At 42.1% G+C, this 23,293-nt stretch overlaps 1 protein-coding gene across 1 annotated transcript in view; it reads right to left on the bottom strand.

Moving 5' to 3' along the window:
* Window positions 1-7,796: 7,796 nt before the first annotated feature.
* The window catches only part of LOC139728523 (sperm-associated antigen 17-like), a 37,670-nt gene continuing 22,173 nt past the window's right edge, over window positions 7,797-23,293 (bottom strand). The window contains exons 20-35 of the mRNA XM_071639460.1: window positions 22,470-22,657; window positions 21,357-21,489; window positions 20,392-20,573; window positions 19,454-19,604; window positions 18,905-19,113; window positions 17,975-18,119; window positions 16,119-17,131; window positions 14,930-15,159; window positions 14,204-14,457; window positions 13,477-13,590; window positions 12,700-12,846; window positions 12,001-12,159; window positions 10,355-10,569; window positions 9,505-9,765; window positions 8,744-8,878; window positions 7,797-7,940 (exon numbers count right to left, since the gene is read on the bottom strand). Of these exons, the coding sequence (XP_071495561.1) occupies window positions 7,797-7,940; window positions 8,744-8,878; window positions 9,505-9,765; window positions 10,355-10,569; window positions 12,001-12,159; window positions 12,700-12,846; window positions 13,477-13,590; window positions 14,204-14,457; window positions 14,930-15,159; window positions 16,119-17,131; window positions 17,975-18,119; window positions 18,905-19,113; window positions 19,454-19,604; window positions 20,392-20,573; window positions 21,357-21,489; window positions 22,470-22,657 (3,680 nt within the window). The remainder of the gene's footprint in view (window positions 7,941-8,743; window positions 8,879-9,504; window positions 9,766-10,354; window positions 10,570-12,000; window positions 12,160-12,699; window positions 12,847-13,476; window positions 13,591-14,203; window positions 14,458-14,929; window positions 15,160-16,118; window positions 17,132-17,974; window positions 18,120-18,904; window positions 19,114-19,453; window positions 19,605-20,391; window positions 20,574-21,356; window positions 21,490-22,469; window positions 22,658-23,293) is intronic.

The following is a 23,293-nucleotide window of genomic DNA, read 5'->3' as shown; positions in this document are numbered from 1 at the left end:
CTTCTCATCCAGCAATGGTGCCACTGAAACTTCACAAATTCATAACTTTTGAACAGACTGTTTGATTTTCCTCAAACTTTCATGGATGTCTGCTACTGATATTGTTGCATTTACTCAATTCACATGTATATGAAGGTGAGAAGGTGAACTTAATGTCCTTTAATCACTCACAAAATTGTTAGGAAGTCCCCATTTTGAAAAAAAAAGAATCAATACTCCCTAAATATATTAGTACACAGTACTCAATGCTCTGTTTAGCACTAAGCTAAAAAAAAAGCTACATTGCATGGTGTAGCAACTGTATGATGTTTTCAGCATTGCAAACCCTGCTTGTTGAGTGTTACGGTATGTTGGTTACCAGTATACATGTATATCATTTTGTTGTGGTCTTTGTGTGATTCTAAGTGTATGGCTCGTCAAGTGATAACAGATCACAGGGAAATCCCGTTACGAGGAGCTTGCTTACAAGGTACCTCTTTTAACCCGTTGAGGATGAGTCCCGAATATACTCGGGCAGGAGTCTTTGATGGGAAATGCATGTTGTAGCAAAATCAGTCCGTCCTCAATGGGATAACAAGGTGAATTCAGTGGTCCTTATTTTCTATCGCTCCGTTTAGCTAGTCTCTTATTAAGTATGTGCATGAGGGACTGGTTAAAATGAGGTAACATCGGTGGGTCCGGCAACCTCGTTTAAACAGGGTTTCCCTGTGTAGAATTGCAATCAGTCATTCCTCAAATATGACACTGACAAATATGCTCCAATCTATGTAAGAAAGTTCACACAGTGAGTGCTGTGTATTATACTAGAATCAACTCGGCACTTTATTTACACTTTCATACATTCACATTGCATAGAAGTGCATCCTGAAAATAAATACAGTTGACTCAAAAGCTTCCAAACAGGATAGAAAATGGGATTTAATTCTCTATCAAGCCAAGTGAATTAAGGTGAAATTCTCATCTTCTTCATTGCTTAAAACAATGACCTGTATTCTGTCTTGTCCCTGAATACACAGGTATAACTTCTAATATCAATCACCCGTTTGACATGTATTGTCAATAAGTCCTGCACAGTAATTCTGGCTTCACTCAACAGTCTAAGGGAAATTTGTCATCATGCTACAAAAAATCCATGAATACTGCTATAGTTTCTTGATTCCTGTATTGGTCCTGGTTTACAGGAATCGGCGTGCATCTAGCTCGGTTTTGCTTTGTTTTTTTCCTTGAGCAATGTGTTGCCAAACCCTTTAAAGAAGATAACTTTAGGAAGGCACGGATGAATAAAGCAACTAATATGATTTCACATACATTGTAATATCCACATATTAGCATCTTTGGAAAGAGATAAATTGATGACACCGCATTTGCTGCTGGACGGAAATTGATATCTACTAGTACGAACATGAAACTCTATCTCTTTACACTCGACACCAAACTGTACAGAGTCCTGCATCATTGCTCTATGCACAGAGGATCAAATTTTAAAAAAAGAATACAGAATATTTACAATATATACGTATATTATGTACTGCACATAGGTTAGATACAATAAACTGTAGATATGTACATCAGTTTTTGTCACAGCAAAGTTGCATCAGCTGATGAAAGAATCTTTGGAGCAGAAGAAAAAGGGTCTGATCATACATCAAGCATCCTGCATGCAGGGAAAAGTAGATTGGGACCAAAAGTAATTCTCCTTGCACTCTAGCCCTCCTTCTCCCAACTTCATCACCATGAGTCATGTGACAAGGTCATGCGGCGAGTCATGTGATGTTATTTGGGCATCGCGATTGGTCCGCTCTCGTCACTGGGCCAGCGTGTCGTCAATGCTGTGTTGCATCTCTGAAACAAGTGAAACGAGAGCAAGAGAGAGAAAATATTTAATTCCAAATCATACTACAGATTGGTGCAAACTCTGGTTTGCATACATCTTGCATCTGTGTGCATCTATATTCAGTAACCCATTACCTTTAGTTCAAGTGTAGCATCAACAAGAGCAGAGTTTTTAATGCATATACCGCCGCCAGGGAAAGTCTGTTTTTGCCAGTGTTGGTTGGCTTGTCAGTTTGTTTGTTTGTTTGTCTGTCTTGTTTTCTAAATAACTTAACAAGTTATGGATGTATTTGGATGAAATTTTCTAGGGAGAGTTGATAATGACACAAGGAATAGATAATTAAAGTTTGGTAGTGGTCTGGACCACTGGATGGATCCAGGAATTGTTTTGATCTTTTTTCTTTTGAAATCACAATCTGGGTGGAAATGAGCTGCTTGGAGGAGGTCTGTGCTCTCTGAGTGCTATTCTAGTTCACAGAATGTTCTACCTTGCGAGATTATTTCTGAATGATACTGAATTAACTAAAATAGTAGTTATCTTCTACTCTTCCTCCTCCTCTCCTTCTTCTCTCCTCCTCCATCTCTTTCATTCTTTTTGTTTTGTAAACTAAACAAGGTTTCATACAATTTTACATCTTTGGAGGCTTTTAGTGGACAAGAAATATTTCTGGCAAAGAATCTAAACAAAATGATACTAAACAAGGAAAAGTAGAAATTACGCGGTGCGTAATATATGTCCCCGCCAGAAGTAGCATTTTGTAGCAAAATGTACAATATAGGTCAAAAATCAAGGTCAAAGGTCTAAATTCTGTGTAGAAGTTTTGAAGCCCTCATCTAGTGCCATCACATAAAGCAAACGGAATCAAAATCGGGTTAGAAGTGGCGAAGGAGTAGCATTTTGTAGCCAATGTACAATAAAATGTCGGTCAAAAATCAAGGTCAAAGGTCAAAGAAGTCAAAGGTAAAAAATTCTGTGTAGAAGTTTTGAAGCCCTCACCTAGTGCCATCACATAAAGCAAACGGAATCAAAATCGGGTTATAAATTTCGAAGGAGTAGCATTTTGTAGCAAAATGTACAATACAGGTCAAAAATCAAGGTCAAAGGTCAAAGAAGTCAAAGGTCTAAATTCTGTGTAGAAGTTTTGAAGCCCTCACCTAGTGCCATCACATAAAGCAAACGGAATCGAAATCGGGTTAGAAATGGCGAAGGATTAGCATTTTGTAGCCAATGTACAATATGGGTCAAAAATCAAGGTCAAAGGTCAAAGAAGTCAAAGGTCAAAATTCTGTGTAGAAACTTTGAAGCCCTCACCTAGTGCCATCACCTAAAGCAAACGGAATCAAAATCGGATTAGAAATGGCGAAGGAGAAGCATTTTGTAGCAAAATGTACAATACAGGTCAAAAATCAAGGTCAAAGGTCAAAGAAGTCAAAGGTCAAAATTCTGTGTAGAAGTTTTGAAGCCCTCGCCTAGTGCCATCACATAAAGCAAACAGAATCGAAATCGGGTTAGAAACGGCGAAGGAGTAGCATTTGAAGCAAAATGTAAAATATAGGTCACAAATCAAGGTCAAAGGTCAAAGAAGTCAAAGGTCAAAATTCTGTGTAGAAGTTTTGAAGCCCTCACCTAGTGCCATCACATAAAGCAAACGGAATCGAAATCAGGTGAGAAATGGCGAACATGACGCAAATCTCTCGTTTGAAGAGGCTACACCCCAGTAAATAATGCCAGTGCATATCTTGGCAATCAATGACTTAAAGTCAAAGATATAAAACACCTGTTTCTTGACCCTGGCCTAATCTAAGCATCAGTCATCGCCACAGTGCCACAGGAGGGGGGGGGGGCACCGCGAGAGGAGGAGATTGTTTTGGTTTTGGCATGGGCCATGTAGCTCCATGGTGCGTGTGTGTGTGTATGTGTGTGTGTGTGAGTGTAGACATTCAGCGTATGCAGACAGAGCATGCCTGTACTGTAGTGACCGGAACTACTGTCATTCCATTTTGCTCTCCCCTTCTCCCTCCCCCATCTCTCCCCCCTCTCCCTCCCTCTCTCCCCCTCGCTCTCCCTCTCCCTCTCTCTCTCTCTCTCTCTCCCTCTCTCTCTCTTTCTCAATGATCCAGTCAGCAGGCTGATTGTAACCAGGGAGGTAGTCTCACCTCCCCGTTGTAACTCACTGCCAAATAGCACATTGTCAGCACCGGCAAACTGGCAATGCTCTCCTTCTTATTCCTGTATTTTCGTTATTTACGGGTCGATTTTTTTCGTTCGAAATGTAAAATGGATGACCATAGAATTTCTCAATAGAATATAAAATTGAAAACTTTCGAAAGGATAGAGAAAATTGAGTTCACTTTGAATGGTCTGCCACAGGCAGATATCCTTATCATGCTCTTACGTAATACGACAGCTGCTTTCTCAACGATCCAGTCAGCATGAGGCTGATTGTAACCAGGGAGGTAGTCTCACCTCCCCGTTGTAACTCACTGCCAAATAGCACATTGTCAGCACCGGCAACTGGCAATGCTCTCCTTCTTATTCCTGTATTTTCGTTATTTACGGGTCAATTTTTTTCGTTCGAAATGTAAAATGGATGACCATAGAATTTCTCAATAGAATATAAAATTGAAAACTTTAGAAAGGATAGAGAAAATTGAGTTCACTTTGAATGGTCTGCCACAGGCAGATATCCTTATCATGCTCTTACGTAATACGACAGCTGCTTTCTCAACGATCCAGTCAGCAGGCTGATTGTAACCAGGGAGTAGTCTCACCTCCCCGTTGTAACTCACTGCCAAATAGCACCGGCAAACTGGCAATGCTCTCCTTCTTATTCCTGTATTTTCGTTATTTACGGGTCAATTTTTTTCGTTCGAAATGTAAAATGAGGCCCATTTACACTTGCTTGGAAAAATCGCGATTTTTCTAAAATCGCGACATTTGGGTGTAAGTTGCTAAGCAACTACACCCAAACGCCCTCGAAACATCGCCAGAAAAATCGCCAGCCGGAGTGCGATTTTTTGAAACTTCGCGAAGTTTGAGGCGAAGTTAGCGAGTGTAAACCCAAGCCGCAGAAATATCACGATTTTTCATCACGTGACTTTCGGTATCGGATTGCACCGGGAGTTTACGCGCGCTCCCCTCTTTGGAACGTGTAGAGAGTACGTCGGTCACTGGCCAGAGTACTACACACACGGTATAGACAGCTGTGTACAGGTCTAAACGGCCGATCCTCGATCGGCTCGTGGTCTCTCACCTCCCTCTCCCTGATGAAACTAGTACGTGAAAACTACTACATAGCAAACTTGAAGTTCTCCAACCACGTATCATCACCCCATGACGAGTTAACAAAATTATGTTCTCCCAGAAAATGCGTTGATTCAGATTGTGGGAGTGCCCGTACTGCTCTCGATATACATTGTTTGTGGAGTACAGGAGTACGTAACAAGTGTGAGTTCTTGCTGTCGCCTGATAAAATACCAGTCCTAACTTCCAAGTCCTACTTCTCACTTTCGTCATATCGGCAAAATTTCATGATCCTCCTGAATGCTGCTGTAGATGAAGTTTTACACACCTACTACGTATGTGATCTAATATAGCAAGCTCTATAGTTTTACCGTAAGTAAACAGTCGCGAGAAGCACAAATTTATGTGTGCATTGTACTGATAAAAAGCCCTGCTCAACATTCCAACCAGCTGGCTGTGATCAAAATACATGTATACTGTATACTGCACTGCAGTGAAAACGAACAGAATAGCGCGCGCTTCCACTCAGCTGCCGTGTTGAAAAGAGGTAAATTACGCATGCGCACTACCGACCAAAAAATCGCGATGTTTCGTGTGAAGCTCAAACTTCGCATGCTTTTGCGCAAGTGTAAACGGTGGACGAAAATATCGCGATTTTAAAAATCGCGATGTTAGTAAGTGTAAATGCGGCTATGGATGACCATAGAATTTCTCAATAGAATATAAAATTGAAAACTTTAAAAAGGATAGAGAAAATTGAGTTCACTTTGAATGGTCTGCCACAGGCAGATATCCTTATCATGCTCTTACGTAATACGACAGCTGCTGGAGTCATCAAACCCTGGCTTGGCCTCCAGGTTTGTCACGCCTGAGCAGAAAGTTTATTTGCAATGGACAAGTACTTCGACTCCCAACTCCCAAACGACAAATATACGCACCCCACTTTGGGTAACCTCAGTTGAGGACTCGCCTCAAACAAGGGATTGACGGCATGAAGGAGTAGCATTTTGTAGCAAAATGTACAATATAGGTCAAAGGTCAAGGTCAAAGGTCACAACTGAAATTCTGTGTAGAAGTTTCAGAGCTCCCATGTAGTGCTATCATATAAAGCAAACAGAATCAAAATTGGTTCATAAATGACAGAGAAGTAGCAAATTGAAGATTTTGATCACACACGGACGGACACACGGACGGACACACGGACGGACACACGGACGGACACACGGACACACACACGTACGGAGCCCGTTTCATAGTCCCCTGCTCGAACTCGTTCGGCGGAAACAAAACAAAGCCATATATAAACAAGACAAGACAGTACGCCTCAAGCTCTACGTATGGAAATTACACAAAACATGCAAAATGCTATCTTCCTAAGATCTGAAAACATTCATACACTAGAAATGTCGCTATGGCGACTGGTATGCCTCCGCCATAATGCATGATTCTCCTAATAGGTCTAGATAGTCCATGTGGACAATGTGTGATTACATTTTCACAAAACTGGCAAAATATTGAAATGACAAGTTTGTCAGAAATGTGTTGAATGTTCACCTTCCTTGAACTTGGTTTAATTGGATGAATAGGAGAGCATGTATTTGGGGATTTAAGGACTTTAACTTGACTTTGACCCATTCATACATTTATGCATTGAGTAATTTTCATGGTACCGGTATGGAGAAAAAGTGCAATTTCTGTACTGAATAGTAAATTGTTACCATGTTCATCTGGCCTTAGACCCTAAAATTCATAAGATAATCACTTTCAGGTAGAACATGCATAGATATGCAGTAGGTTTCACGATAAATTGAGCCACTTCCGAGATATGGAGGAAAAAGTTAGTTCAGCACTTTCACTTGATCTTTGACATTTTGACCTTTGAGGCAATAAAAAAAGAAAAAGAAAAAAAAAAACTCTCCAGAGAATTTCTATTAGGTTACACATGCATACACCAAGTGTAAAAAAAAAAATACTAATCCTGCTGGCATTGCATGAACATGAGGGAAATAGTAAAATTTTGAAGTGTTGCACTTGACCTTTGACCCCTGACCTTTGACCCCATGAACCCTACATTCTCTAGATAATCACTGCCAGTCAGTACATGTATATATACTATGTTCCATGAAGATACCTTGAACAATTTTCCAATTTACAGAGAAAAAAAAGAAGTTTTAATACTTTTACTCGACCTTTTGACCTTTGACCTTTGACCTCATGACCCAAACTTTCACCAGAGAATCTAAATTGGGTAATACATGTATACACTAAGTTTCAAGAAAATATCTTCAGGCATTGCATAGATATGGTGGAAATAGTGAAATTTTATGTATTTGACCTTGACCTTTTGACCTTTGACCTTGAGCACGTGCACCCAAAAGTTGATAGGCACAACTTCACCCCCTAATACACATACATGCCAAGTTTCATCAGGATACCTCAACAGCTTTTGATAGTTACCTTGTCCACAAAATTCATTACGGACGGACGAAAGGACGGACGGACGGACGGACGGACGGAAGGACGGACGGACGGACGGACAACCCGAAAACATAATGCCTCCGGCACCACTTCGTGGCGGAGGCATAAAAACGAACAAACAGATATATTAAAGGCAATGAGTGAGCTTAGAAACATCCGTATTAAGCGCCTTATAAATGTATTGTACTATCATTATTATTGTATTATCATCATTATTATTATTGTATTATTATCATTATTATTATAATGACATAACACCATCCTCACCTTGGGGGATTTCCCTGCGGGGGCGAAGGATGCCCTCTCTTGACGGTGGCCTGGTAGCAATCAGCCGCACCCCTGCTGCCGACTTCGGCTGGAAGCCAGCGTGGGTCTTGTCATCATACTCTGTCGCAGTTAGAATATGTGCACAGGGAGTTAAGGGATAAAACCACAAGGACTTGACTTCCACGGTTAGTGGGGGAAAAACAGTGACAGTTGGAAATTTGCAGAGAGAATTCCACTGTAGATTGGTCGATTGATGGCTATGTTATGCTGCAAAGACCATATACTAGTATCATATTTCCCCTCATTTCATGCTTTCACACAGGTACATGTACCTACTCAACATTTCACTCCTTGCATAATCATGATCTCTTTTGGGTTGGACTAGCCAGGAGAAGTTTAATATCTTTCTGTCTGAGTTTTCTTTAGTGTTCCATTTTGTTGGCCATGCCTGTGGAATGGTAGTCACATGATTAGTTGCAGATTCACCATCATTTGAACGACTTACCCGCAATTTGGCTCCCCCTCCCCCTCCCCTCCCCCCAGAAAAAACTAAAAAAACTATAACAGAGATTAAACACAGTCTAAGTCCCATTAATGTAATTCATCCATTAACAGGATTTACATGATTACAATCGCAGGCTTGAAAATAGCTGTCTCCTCCAAATTTCATATCATTTTTATATGGATATTCAATATACAAACCACTAACTGAAATAGACTAAGCATATATAACATCATGTGAAATAAGAACACGTAGTTAGAAATTTTCTGACAGAGCAACTGCACAAAAGTAACACAAATGTTGAATTTATTACTCCTTGTGGTTTATAATTGCATTATCATATGATCATGCATTGCTGAGTGGCCAGTAACTTGCGATTTTTCGCAGATGTTGTTTTTTGAAAGGATATCAGCTGAGACCGGAAGATAGAGGACCTCCATCTCCGTGGTGATCTCCAGATGGTGGTCGATGGTGCCCCGCCCACTTTCTCCCTCCACACCCACGGCAATGGCGTAGAGAACCAGCTCCAGCTTGGCTTTCATGCCTGCTGCCACCTATTGACAAGAAACAAAAATTTTGTTTTGTTTAATCTACCATTTCACATCAGTTTGTGAGATGAATCAAATCAACATCGTCATCTTTGAGGAGAGATGCAGCAGATATAGAGTCTATCTGATATTGTAGGAGCATTTCCTTCACTTGAAATTTATGTTTCTTGACATTGGTAACGTTAAAAAATCATATAACATTATTCTTTACAATGTACAAATATTACAGCAGTGAAGATAGTGATAATATAACAAATGGACTGGACTATGTACATGTGTATACATCATTCACACTGGCAACACACAAAGCTTTGTGTATTATCTATAAATGCTTTGTTGCAACAGCTCAAATGGAACATACAATCTCATTCCCTGTTGGCAAGCTAACAATAATCATCATAGATTCACTCATGGCATTCGTGAATGTTTGGCCCTGAGACTATATTCGAACAGTTGTGTTTTGTTTTCTTACAACCTGTAATTGACTTAGTGTTATATTTTTGTGACAGAGCTGACAACACATTTTGAGCATATTCTTTGATGATATAAAGAGCATCTGTTATTACACTCTTTATATTAAGCCTTAAACTGTGGGAATGCGCATCAGAATTCATCTAGTCCCTGTTACTCACTGGTCCTGGAGTGTAGACCACCTGCAGTCCCGTTCCTGGGGGCGGCTGCTTGATCTTGTAGCGACAGCTGTCGACGCCGACGTTCTTGAGGTGGACCTGGAAGGCGTAGGTGCACCCTTCCCGCAGCGTGCCGAAGTTGACCTCTCCCGGCACAAGTTCGAAACCTCTCATGCGCAACAGGTCGGCCGTCCCCTTGACCTTTGCCCCGGCAATGGAAGAGGTGAAGACTTTTCGGCGCACAGGATCTTCCAGCTCATCAAACTAGAACAGAGAGAGAGGAGGAAAAAAATAGAAAGCAATGTCATATTTAAAAATTATCTTACCATCTTTTTATCTGGATGACATAAAATTTTGTCTAACAAGTTGGTTGAGCTGACATGGAATTGGCACAACAGACAATTTTTGGTCACAACCATCCTGCCTCGCATTCAAATTTAAGACCTGGAAATCGGAGCATTCTTTGGGAGCAGAGGCTCCTACTCGTAGCTCAAGTGGTAGCACCCTCTAAACATTTAACATGATATTATTTTATGGAGAAACATAGGGAGACCCAGCTTCGTAGACAGCAGGAAAATGTAAACTGTAAGACTTAACCAGTTGAGGACGGGCCAATTTTGCTACAACACGCATTTCCCATAGACACTTGTGCGAGTATACTTGGGAATCATTTTCAACGGATTAAAGAAGGCAATTGGGTTGGTACTAGAATTGTACTGAGAAATATTATTTTTCATGTGATCTCTCCTCCCCAGGTTTGGGAGCTTACTGCTCTGCTTCATTATCAAAATCTCATCGAATTATTGTGACAGAGTGGACATAGCTGACTACACCATCCACTCTCTTTACTCACCCTGTCATTGGGCAGTGCTCCAGGTTTCTGGCCCAGGATGGCCGCGGGCAGTCTGACCGTGTCCTGGCGCGGCTCGCCATTCACGTCCACCACGAGGCTCTTGGTCAGAACGATCTCACTACCGGCCGACGGGATGATGTTTGGCCGGGACTCCATGGGTACCTCGCTGAAGCGGGCCTGGGTGTTGGGCTTGGCTACGCCCGGTGTGATGCTCCCTGTGGGAGGGGGGGAAAGGAACCAAGTACAAAATGCATCATGAGCTGTTTGAGGCCTTGCAAACCCTGAGTGTTTTTTTTTCTTTCTTTCTTTTTAATCTCCTAGGTTCTGTCTCTTTAAGATTCATATTCCGACAAATCCATTCTATAATTTTATTGTTGTTTATGTGAGTACATAATTAATCCTTGCTGATCACAAAAATGGCACCAGCATCATCACTTCTACTCAGGTGTAAATGAAACACTGTGTACCATGAAAATTCACGCTCATAAAGGAACCAATTAGATGATATACCACTAACACCAACTGGATGTTATGTTCTTAACCCGTTGAGTACCAGTCCTGAGTATACTTGGGCAAGCGTCTATGGGAAATGCGTGTTGTAGCAAAATCAAACCGTCCTCAACAGGTTAAAAGAGCCATTTGAGTTTTGTGTAACAACTTCTACACACCAAGTTATCTAAAAAGTGCAAAAAGTATTGTAGTGTACATGACACCCTGTTATAAAGAATTAATGATAGCTCACTTGAGCACAAGCATGGTATGGATGACATTTCATACAGAAACACTGTTATATACAATGTAGCATAAAGACTATGATACCAAAGACACTGGTGAAGCAATTATACTTTATTGTAACCAATTGGAATACACCACACAATGCATTTGGCTCTTTCACCACGCTGTGTATTCTCATGGTCGGACATCCGGGTATTTTGCGTGTCACGGGGTCATGGATAGCGGTGGAGTGAAAACAAACAGTCGCGTGAGCCTAGAGTGGTAACGCTGTACGTGTTTTTTGCCGGGGCGCCCCGCGAGCATAGCGCTAGCGCAAGCTGTACTACTGTAGCTGTGCGGGCGGCAGGATTAGGCCCTAGGCCTACCCTAAATTAGGCCCTACCCTAAGCCTACTACAGTACTAACGTTACGCCTGTAGACCTACCTGAAGTTTCTATGAGGTACTAAGTAAGCGTAGATATCGGGGTAGGGCCTACTCAAAGAGGTTCTACTGCACATCTGGCCATTTTGTCGGGTCGTTGATCCAGAGTCCTGCCGCGATTTCATACGGGCACAGGTCCAGTCCGACTGCCTTCAACTTGGCAAAATACCGGGACCGATCGATCGACAGGATCCAGATTATTAGAATATTGCTGGCAAGACATGATGCATGTATCTCATGAATGATGGCACAAATGACAAAATGAATAATGAAAAACAGTCCCCATGTCTGCGTAGAGTTGCACATAAATTATACGCGTCGCACATGCACAGCATGCAGTATGCGCATTATGCAGGCTTAGCGCTTGCAAGTTGTTTGTTTTCACTCCAGTCAACCGGAAGTGACGTGTAGCCGACCGCAAGAATATTCTGACATAAATTCAGAGCTAAATGTGATGGCCACCTTTTTTGGCTTGATAAAGCCCACTCACCAATGAAGTCGGATCTTCCCGTTGGGGGCCCCTCCTCCACCTGTTCTGGGATGGTGGAGGGGTGCATGGGGAAGGAGGTGTGGCTGGATGGGGTCTCACTGGGGAGGTTGGGGTGGGCGTGGCTGCCCTGGTCTGAGGCCCCTTGGGGAGTTGGGTTAACTGAGGTGTTTAGAGAACAATGCAACAATGAACATGAACACAGGTAAGAAAAAAACAAACCATATTAGTGAAATGAATATTAACTTATACTAAATATATTCATGCAAGCATTAGTAATGGGATTATTCATGTGCAAGGTAATTGGCACATACATTTGACATACATTAAACCATAGATTTTTTAACAGTGAAAAATTACAAAAGCAACTTTTAAGTCATTTTTCAAGGAATAACTTCCATTTAACACGAGGTCTAACAATAGATTCAACAAGAACTATAATTTTTGAAATCATGCAGCATAATTCCAGCAAATTGCTTGCTCAATCATTGAAAAAACAAAACAAAACAAGAATATTCAAAACGAACTTTTAAACAGAACCAACATTCTTTCTTAGATCAAAGAAGATATGGAACTTCAAAACAACATGAGAATATAAAACAATGTAGTAAAAAAAACCACACACACACTGTTGGGTGAAAAAAAAGGAAGTTTAAGTTCATGAACATTAACTTATACTAAATATATTCATAGGACTCTTACCTGGTCTTGTGGGTCCATGTGGCTGAGAGGCATGGGCTGGGGTGGGGTTGGTTGGTCTCAGTGGGGTCGGTGTCCCCTGCCCTGTGGCATGCCCTGGGGTAGGGTTGGTGGGTCTGATGTCAGATGGACTAGCAGATGCCATTCCCCCTGATCCAATGAAATAGATAGGTAAGCCTTTAGCAATCTTTTGGTCATAGATTTCCACAAGAATTGCTATAAAAGAGATTGAACAATGTTCAACTGAGTTGGGTGCTAAATACATGTAGATGAAAATCTAAGTGTTGAAATGGATAAGTGTACATTTAACTTCAGGTTTGACTCTTATTTTTCAAATACCCGTAAAACATCAGATACCATACGTACGTAGTGAAAGTCACGATCTATGATCATTCATTGATTTCATAGAAGCCTATCAGATTACGCATTCCACAGGCAAGTACAGTGCAAATATAAAAGTGGTAAAATGATAAAATTGCAATATACCAGTAGTCTTTTGATGATGGCTCATATTGGATGCAGCTCTAAAGGACAGCTCACTGTAATCTTTGACAATAAATACACCTCCCTTACAAAGTAAAAAAGACATATATACTTTTGAAACACACTGTATTTTTAAATTTTCGTGGATATCTTGATTACAAGTTATGATTTAAAAAAAAATGAAATAACATTGTAAACATTGCTCTTTCAATACCATCTGTAACTGGGTCAATCATTACAGAATCCTTATCTATAAAACATGAGAGTAAATGAAAACAACATCATTGCCACACCCACCCTGATGAGCGGGAGTGGTGGATAGGTCCCTGGGAGCATTGGGTCCAGTCACTGCCTTCATGGGTGACACACTCTCGGATGGATCGCTTGGCTGGGAAGACGAGGCTGTTTGACCTGAAATTGATGGACACACCCAAGACACTCATTATTTGCAGCCTATAACTTGGGAATGTAACAGGGAAGGTAGTGCATGTAAAAACACAGAAGAAGGACAACTGAACTTAGTTCTGTCCCTTGTTTGAAGGGCAGACGGATTGTCTTTCTTCTGCCTTGCAAATATTTATGTGGAGATATATTCTTGAGGGTAAAAAATCATAAATCAAGACTGACCTAGACAAGACTGATTTTCAGTCATACAAGTTTCCTGTCTCTGGTGGTTATAATTGATTGATTGCATACTCTGGAAGGAAGTGATGTTGCGCTGTACTGTGTGTAAATGTTGGAGTGCAAGCTGTACATGCTATGTGTTGTAAAACCAGAAACATTCGCAGCATGAATCTTTTGCAAATTGTCACTGGCATTCAATGCATGGTGTAGACTAAACTTTTCGGACAAAACCTTTTGCATGTATTCTACTTTCCCAAGTCTTGGCTTCCTCACTGAATTTGTAATAGTTTCATGCTTGCACTAATGCAAAGATTTCTGGTTTTACAGTATCATATCAAAGTCAAATACACAGGGGATTAATTACAGCAACGATACAATCAAAGCTGTGCCTTGTGCCTACCTGGCTGGGCGGACGGGGCGGCCGGAGAGTCTGAAGGGGTGCTGGGCAGACTCATGGCGGTGTTGACCCCCGGACGGGCCGTGGTGGTTGGTGGCAGGTCTTTGGTCAGCGCGTCCATGTCTGGGGCCGGTTCTCCGCTGGCCGCTGCCTCCTCGGCCCTGAGGAAGGCACGCCCCCAGTCACTGCTGAAGTAGGGCGGGACGGTGCGGTTGATGAGCGCCTGGCGACAGGCTTCCTCCTCCCGCTTCTCCCTCCTGCAGTGGTGCATGGAAGCACAGAAGATAGACTGGACTCAATTCTCAAGAATCACTGATGCAAAGACATACATGTCATTACTGAGGCTTCCACATGCGAAGAAGTGAGCAAGCATCCTCAGAGACCAGGACGACAAGCACAAACATGCAATATGCTAGGAACAGTGTATATTGACAGTATAAACATACAGCAAGTGCAAAAACCAAGAGAGTCCAGTCTGATTCTGTGACCATCATCAACAGATTTCATTGTTCCAAATATTGGGTAAAATAGCACCCTTGTGATTTTGATTCTAAACATTTTACTGAAAATGGAAATAATGTAGAATTAACATCACAATGTAGAGGAGATCGAGCTCATCAATGTGATACCAATATTTCAATACCCCTCCCCCCCAAAAAAAAAAAATTAAAAAAAATTGCAATAACGCCCTTCTGGTTCTCAGCCGATAATTTGTCTCAGGGTACACACCTGACCCTCTCCCAGTCCTCTTGGGAGTACTTGTTCTTGGGTCTCAGGGTGGGAGGCAATGGGGGCGGGGCTGTGGAGGTCTCGTAGAGCTCCTTGGCATTCCCCGCTGCCTGGATGTCCACTGGTTTGACGGGCTCCAGGGTGGCTGCTATGCCGGCGGATGGGGCTCCATCAGCAGCGGCAGCCGTGGTCTGCTCGCCGCCTTTGGACCGAGAGCTATCTTCATCAACCTGCCAATATCAACACCAATGTACACGGCTTAGGTAAGACATTGATCATTCCGGACCAGATTTGGATTAAATTAAAAGTAGAGCAGAGCACAAAGTAAACAGACCCTACGAACATAAACACACATGTTGAAAAAAAAAAAACAAACAAATAGCAAATCAAAACAAAAAGGACCACGATGAAATATTATTGCAACATGTTAATAAACATGGGTATTCAGATCCTATGGAACACACACATACACATATGACTTCGGGAATCTCAGTTTTGTAATTTGAGCTTAGAAATACAATATGTGATCAAATAGCTGAGGGCAAAAGTGGATCCAGACAGGAAAATGCAAGGAAGACAAGAACTCGAGCAGAAATGCATTGTAGGACTACGAGAGAACATGACATTACAAAACACAAGGCTTACTGACAGATTGACAGATGTGAAATGAAAATGCAGTTTGATATTGTATAAGCTGTTAAATTTGCGAGGGTTTAATTTTCACAAATTTCACTTCTCACTGTTGGACTGCCAAATTTTGCAACACATGGAAATATCTCCAACTGACGGGTCTAGGGCAATTACCCCCCTGGGCAATTACCCCGCACCCTTCCCCTGGCCCTAATCCTAATCCTGAACCTAATCCTATCCCTAACCCAAACTCCTAACCCTAACCCTAACCCTAACCCTAATCGTTACTCTAAGCTTACCACTAACCAGTATTTAGCCGGGGGGTAATTGCCCTCTCGGGGTAATTGCCCGGATACGCCAACTGACAGGCATAAGTGCACTTTTGATAGCCTCAATGTCAAAATCGCGGAAACAACATCTCGCAAAAATGTCCGTGGCCCCCCCACACAAACATATCCGTACGTGAACATATCAGTTCATGCAGTAGCAAAGATTGGAAAGGGGAGTCAGACCTATAATTGGTAATTACGGCATGAGTGGTAAAGATATCCAATCTCACCTGAGCCAGGATGTGAGCCAAGAGATCACCAGACTTAACCCTCTCCTGCTGGGATCGTGGCTCCTTGATGGCCTTATCTCTCAGCTCTCTCTCCTTCTCCTTCATCTCCTTGGCGTAGGCCTCCAGCCCCTCCCTCATCTTGGCCCGCAGCTCCCGGTCCGTGGGCTTGTACTCCACGAACTGCCTCAGCTGGAGCTGCTTGGGGCACTTCGGCACCGGCCCCCTCTGGGGCGGCTGCGGCGCCGACTTCACGGCAACGCCCCGGCCGACTTTGGTCCCAAATCGCGGGCCCGGCGTCTTCTGCTCCACGGCGGGGATCTTGGCGAAGTCACGCGAGCGGAGGTTGCGAGGGATGATGTTGGCCTCTTCGAATGGCATCAGCCACCTGTCGCTGATGGTGGAAGAGTGCGGCTGCATGACGGTGACTCCGTGAATCTCCGGGTGGTCTGGGATTGCATCACGGAGGACAGCCACATTGGGGTCCAGCCCCGCCTGGTGGATAAATGGGAAGATGTCGCGCTGACGGAGCAGCTCTGTACCGCTTCCGTCGGGATGGAGGATGAAGAAGCGAGGCATGAAAGCCATATTGGGAGGTTTCTCCTCCTCCTCCTCTTCTCCTACTCCTCCTCCAACAAATTTCTCCGCATCACTGGGAACGATGGAAGCGTCGATGTCCCCATTCCACTTCACGCAGAACTGGTTCCCGTCGATGTCGCATGTCTCCACGGCGATTCGCTCCCGGTGTTTCATGGTGTAGGCCCCCACTATGCTTGGCTCCCCGCTCTCACCCTCTTTGGGGGTGTAGCGTGCCGTCCCGTCCACACCCACGGCGAGCCTGGATCCTTCGCAGTGCAGAATCTCATAGGAGCCGTCGGGGATGGCGACGATTTCCGAGCCATTGCCGAAGATGGTGGTGGCGATGCTATCCTCACAGTTGAAGATGATGGTGGCATAGCCAGCACACTCCACCTTCACATGCTTGACTTCTCTTGTGCCCGCAACTGGGGATTCCCCTGATGATCAAAAGAAAAGTAAATCCTAACCACAGTGATTACATGCAGTGAGTCCATGCAATAAGAGTTTTCCACTGGATCTTTGCAAGCTTTCAAACTCACTGTCTTCAGCAATTCAGGAGGCAATTATCTGTTGGACCATTGGGGCTTCTAACACATTCTCTGGGCCTGCATTGCACAAAAATGCTAAATTCAAACTGACTTGAAATTATTGAAACTACCAGAAAATCAGTTCTTATCTTCTCAAATATTTACATAATTTTGGATGGAATTTTCAATTGCTTGAAATCAATGTGAGGGTAAATATCTCAATTTCACATACTGTAAAACATAATATTTTTACGGCATGAAGTTTTTGCGAATTGGAGCCAACAGCCTTCTTCATGGCATGAAATTTTTGTGAGTTGCCTTTGGCATTTAATGAGTATAGTGTAGACAAGAACTTTCACATGCATTTTAATTTCACAAATCTTGGCTCTCGTGAAATTCGTGAAAATTGAAATACATAAGGACATTCCACATTTTACAGTATATAACGCAAAGAGTTTGGTGGATGGTCTCTCACCATAAGGTGCTCTATCACAAGTGTTGAAATCTGCTACAAGAATTTTACCTACTGCACATCAAATCCTCACTTCTAAAAACATCAACAGCATGCAGTTGTATATTTACAGTTTTGTTTTCTCACAATGTCATAAATTTCTAAGAATTGAAGAACTATTATCCAGTCTATCTTATCTGCATCACTTGCAACATCATTTATTTTGTGAACTAGATACACCAGTGCCTCTCAATATTAAAGCGCACCGCCCTCAATATAAGACAGTCAACATCCAAGCTCACCTGTTTCATTGGCCTCATCACAGCCCTGCCTGAAGAGAACCTTCTTGTAGTACGTGGTGATACGGGTGCCCTCGCTATGGTCCACGACGCGCACGCCATTCGGCCGCTCCACGGTGATGGTGCGGTCTTCTCGCGTGGTCAGAACCTGGTGCGGGGAGGAGAATATTAAAGAGAGGATGACATACTCAAACACCCATCATTTTTTATGCTAGCAATAGCATTTGAAATGACGTCGTTCCTACACAAAATGAGCATGATACCAGACATTACAAATGCCAAGAAACCCTGTTTCTTAATTTCTTGTCGAATATCACTGAAAGAAAACTCTGTGGAGTCACATGAAGAAATGCGGCACATAAATCCACACTGGTTCATTTAGCCTTAAAGCACATGCTGTTGTCAATTGAAATGAATTCATCAAATCAATTACTGATACTTTTTGATAAGTTCCTGTGATAAGACCAACAAAATGTCTATTAAATACTGATGTTAATAGATTTTGAATGAAAATGTGGGGATGCTCCAGCAATGTATTCCTTGATAACAGATTCATAGTGCACTGGTCTGCCCTTCTCTCCTTTTCTCTTACTCACTCTTTATATTTACCATCTATTTGCTAATTATCCATTCATCTATAACTGAACTATCCATTCATCCATCCATCTTTCAACCTACAGGTGTACATACATGTCTATCTATCTGTCCATCTATCTATATATCTATCCATCTATCCATCCATCCATCCATCTATCTATCTATCTATCTATCCACACTGTATCTAATCTATCTTTCAATCTATCTATCATCTCTATCTCTCTATCTGTGTATCGAATTTAAACATGTGGATAGGCAGATTGATGAAAAGAGTGACAGAAGACTAACAAAAAGAGAATAGAGAGTGTGAGACAGATAGACAATATAATATCTCACCTCTTCAGAGACAGGGTCAGTGGCACTGTACAGCATGCACTCTTTAGGCTGGAAGGTGGTGCCGTCGGGCCTGGTACCAATCCTCTGGCCACTGGGCGTGGTTGTGACCCACTCCTGGCTGGGGAATGAGGCGGACGAGGTCAGTTCTGGAATCGCCTGGTCTTGGTCGATGGGCTCCAGCAGCTTGCTGCTTGGTCCTTTTGAGGCACCTAGTGGGAGAGGGCAAAGGTCATGCTAGTCTTAACTCTCACAGACCATCTTTAAGCCTGACTGTGTTTTGCATTTGCCAACTGACATGTACACTGCAAACAATTTGTATCATGTGATACGATGTTCTTTTGTTTTTATCTTTTTCTTGCCTTTTTAAGACCCTTTCAAAATAGAACCTGAACATTTGATTACCTGGTATATGAAAAGAGTGACAGAATGAACATATGAATGAATGTTGACTGAAACGAAGTAAAGTGAATGGAGGATGGTATGAAGACAGAAACAAAAGAATAAATGAAAGAAGAAGGAAAAGAAAGACTGGTATGTGAATAAACTCACTCTTCTTGGAGGGACTATCACTCCTCTGACTGACGGCACTACTCCCCCTGGGGACCTGCGGGGAGGGCTCCCTAGGGCTGGGGCTCGAGGGGTGGGGAGCGGCAGATGGGGTAGTGGGGCTGTAGCTTACGGCTCCATCAGCAAACAGCACCTGGGATGGTTAGCAAGTAACATGAATGTAAGTACTTTGACAATACAAGATATTTTTGTTGATCTATGTAGAATGCAAGTCTCTGTCCTAAAAGTGGAAACCCTTCTCCAGCATTGCAAAGCCCTCTAAATTTTGACAAGCTTTCTTCTGGAGAAAATGAAACGGACACAGCAACGACTTTCAGAATGGCCCCTATCATTTCCCTATCATTCTGTAGGGCTTGACTAGAAATATATTGGGACAAGAAAAGTGTCTTGTGATCCTAACTCTCTACCTTCTAACTTTATATCTTTCGTACACACACACACACACACACACACACACACAAACACATATACTAAAATCAATGTCGCAATTTTTATCTTCATTATATTTACCACAACAAAGGTCTAAGTGCTTGTTTAAGTCCTCATCCTTACATCATTATCAGGAAAATCATCTTGTATGGTTTCATAGTCACAGTCAAAACCACTGTCTAACACATCATTACCACCATGATTACATCAATGTCCTAAAACCCTGTTAACACTAAGCATATTGGCACAATTAGTAACATTATTATCATTATCATCATCATCATAATTATCAACACCATCTAGCTTGGAACCAACATCATCATTCATATAATAATAATCATCATCACCACAATGATTAATTGTCATCATCAGACCATCCTTATCATCATCATCTTCATCTTCATCATCAAGAACAGCGCATCATCGATCACCACCTTGGTAGTTACAAGTAATTTCCTCACATACAACAACTCTCTGTGCAATTTTGGTACCTGCGTGGTGCCATCCTTCATCAGTTTGATGACACTGCCCTCGCTCGTCACGAGACGGGAGAGCTCCTGCATGGCCGGGTTCTGCCTGGGGGCCTCGCAGGGCTGCTGGCTGCTGGTCTTGGTCAGGTAACTCTGTCTGATCAGCAGACGTCCCGGGATGTTGGGGTCTCTCGCTGCTTCATCTTGGGTCAAAGTTCAGAGGAAAATGCCATAGTAACACATTTTTTAATCTTTTTTTAAATCTAAGAAAATGTCAGTTTGGAACCAGCAGTGTACAAACATCCTATCAACTTAGTATAATGTTTATGCTGTTCTCATTTTCAACTGACAGCTATCATAGCATGATGTCATCACAATGCCCCTAAAAATTTTAGAGTTTATACTATAGGATACATCCATCAGAAGCATTTCAAGAAGTATGGTATGCTGAACTGTAGACATTCTACCGGGTACTTGGCCTTTTTATTCGATAAAATCATCTTTGAGGGACCTGGCAATAGCGTGGTTTAGGAACTTGCATATGAGCATACATGTCCATGTGAATTGAACAAACAAGCAATAGAGATTGCTTTAAAACATTCACTCAATTTGTTAAAATAGAGTGTTGTATACGAAGTTATCTGTGAAGGCCATCAGCATCGTATCTCAAGTTATGTGGAACTCGTTGTATGTGTACCGGCATCACATTCTATCATCATTATCATCTAGCTACATATGTACTTTGAGATGAAAAGTTGATGTCAACTGATGAACGCTGCAGTACATTCACATTATTAAACTCTACCTGAAGATGAAAAAAATATATATATACATTTCTATTTCAAATCTTTGCTAAGCTCTATAAAGCTGTGCTGCAATGAGCCAATCATATGAATTCATATTCATCAAGAATACTATAATTTATTTGCATAAAAATATCATCAATCAAAAATGCAGATCGCAAGGACACTCTTGCTGGCACCAACCTTCTGTGGGTTCCAGTAGGTAGGTGACGTGGAGTCCGTCAGGGCAGGAGACAAAGAGCTGCTGGAAGGGCGGTATCTCTGGCTCCTCCTCCGCTTCCTCCGCCTCCTTCAGCTTCCTCAACCTCTCTTCCTCCTGGGGGTGGAGATTGATGAGATGGTGAATCATAGAGGTTACATTACTCACTATACCTCTAGAAGGCAGGCCATGGAAAATTTCTGTGATCACAAGGAGCGCTGTCAACCATTACTGAGAGGGGCAATTAGATCACTGGGCAACATTGACGGGATACAAAGTAAGTGTATAACCTCTTTGACGAAACCAAAGTTTGCCAGATGCAGATGTGCATGCAGAAAAGACTGAATAATGCATTAATACAACGCTTGTTCACCCAGAGCTCTGACAATTGTAAGTATGTAACTTCTTTGTACCCCTCTTAGTAATGGCAAGCCTTTCATTCATTTCATTCATTCACCTTCATCTCCAACGAAAATGTAAGTACAATATCACATGTACACAGTCACACATTTATATATTATGACATTGTAATAAAGGAAAATATCATGCTGTGACTTTTAAGACTGTTCCGAAATAGAGTTGTTGAAAATGGAGGGGCTCCTCGCAATCAAAGATGTACGGCTTATTGCAAGTCAGCACTCTAGTGCCTACCAAAATATGTAATCTCTTTGGTTTGAACTCATTTAACCCATCCAGTCCAAGAAACAACTCGTCTGTGGTTTGGTGTCTTTGCTTTTAATCATAATTCTTTTTTTCTTTATTGATGGCTAGCATTTCATAGGGTGATGTGAAAACTTCTATTATACTGGAGCCCTTTATCTTTCATATATAGCATTGATTTGTTTTAGATGCAGAATTTTCAAATGAATCTTAACTGCTTAACATAACTGCTCTTTAAATTGGCAACATATTTTAGAATATTAAAGTCAATGTTTCCAGTTGTTTGAAATGAGCCAACTCTTGTCTAACTCTAGTTTCAGTTTGCTTGTTTATTTGCTTTTTCAGCTCATATCGATTGGGACTCTGAGATATCCTCCCCCCCCCCCAAAAAAAAAAAAAAAAAAAGAGAAGAAAAAGCAACTGAGTTGTACACACACCTCTCTCTGCTGTTGCTCGGCCAGGAGTTGTGCCTGTCTCTCAGCCTCTGCCTGCTGCTGCTGCTGCTGCTGGTTCTTCTTGCCCTTCTTACCGGAGCCTCCGCGGCCCCCCTTGGGTGAGGGGGCAGCAGGGGGTGGGGTAGGGGTGGGTGCCGGTGGGATGACGACCTCAATGACAGGCTTCTCAGCTGTGGTGGGTTACAGTGTTGAGTCAGAATTAGATTTTGATGAAATTTAATGAATCTTTGGGAACTGCGAAAAAAGCAGCATCCATTGAGAAGTCAGCTTATACTGTAATCTGGCATTTCCCCCAGTTTTCCTCTGTTTTGAAAGAGAATATAGCAATAAGTGACAATGCCGGTTCGATATAATCACATTTGAATTACAACGAAAAGAAAAATGTTCACTATCCTATTGTTACATATCTGCAGAGGAACTTTGTTATCTACTTTAATAAAAACTGGGGGGTGTTTCATAAAGCTGCTCGTAAAGTTACGAACAACTTACGAGTGACTGGTAATCAGTTCTTGTGCTGAATTATGGAAATTCTGATAAGTACAGCACATCAGAACTGATCACCAGTCGCTCGTAAGTCGTTCGTAACTTTATGAACAGCTTTATGGAACACCCCCCAAAACGGAGTCAGTAACATTACTGCATTAGGGCGACATGAATTTCACTTTGTTTGCTGAGAATGAGATTGACAGGAACACAGCTAGAGCCCTTCTGGTTCTACAGCAATGACTTATTCTCTTGCTGTTTTGTTTTGTTTTTCAGCAAACACTGCCATCTGTCTAAGGAACATAATGCAAGCTGTATTCACA

Source organism: Diadema antillarum, unplaced genomic scaffold (genome assembly GCF_040938485.1).
Source record: "Diadema antillarum isolate AM-2024a unplaced genomic scaffold, OU_Dant_1.0 seq00000182_RagTag, whole genome shotgun sequence".
Classification (NCBI taxonomy): Eukaryota; Metazoa; Echinodermata; class Echinoidea; order Diadematoida; family Diadematidae; genus Diadema; species Diadema antillarum.
This window is presented reverse-complemented; position numbering and strand designations above follow the sequence as displayed.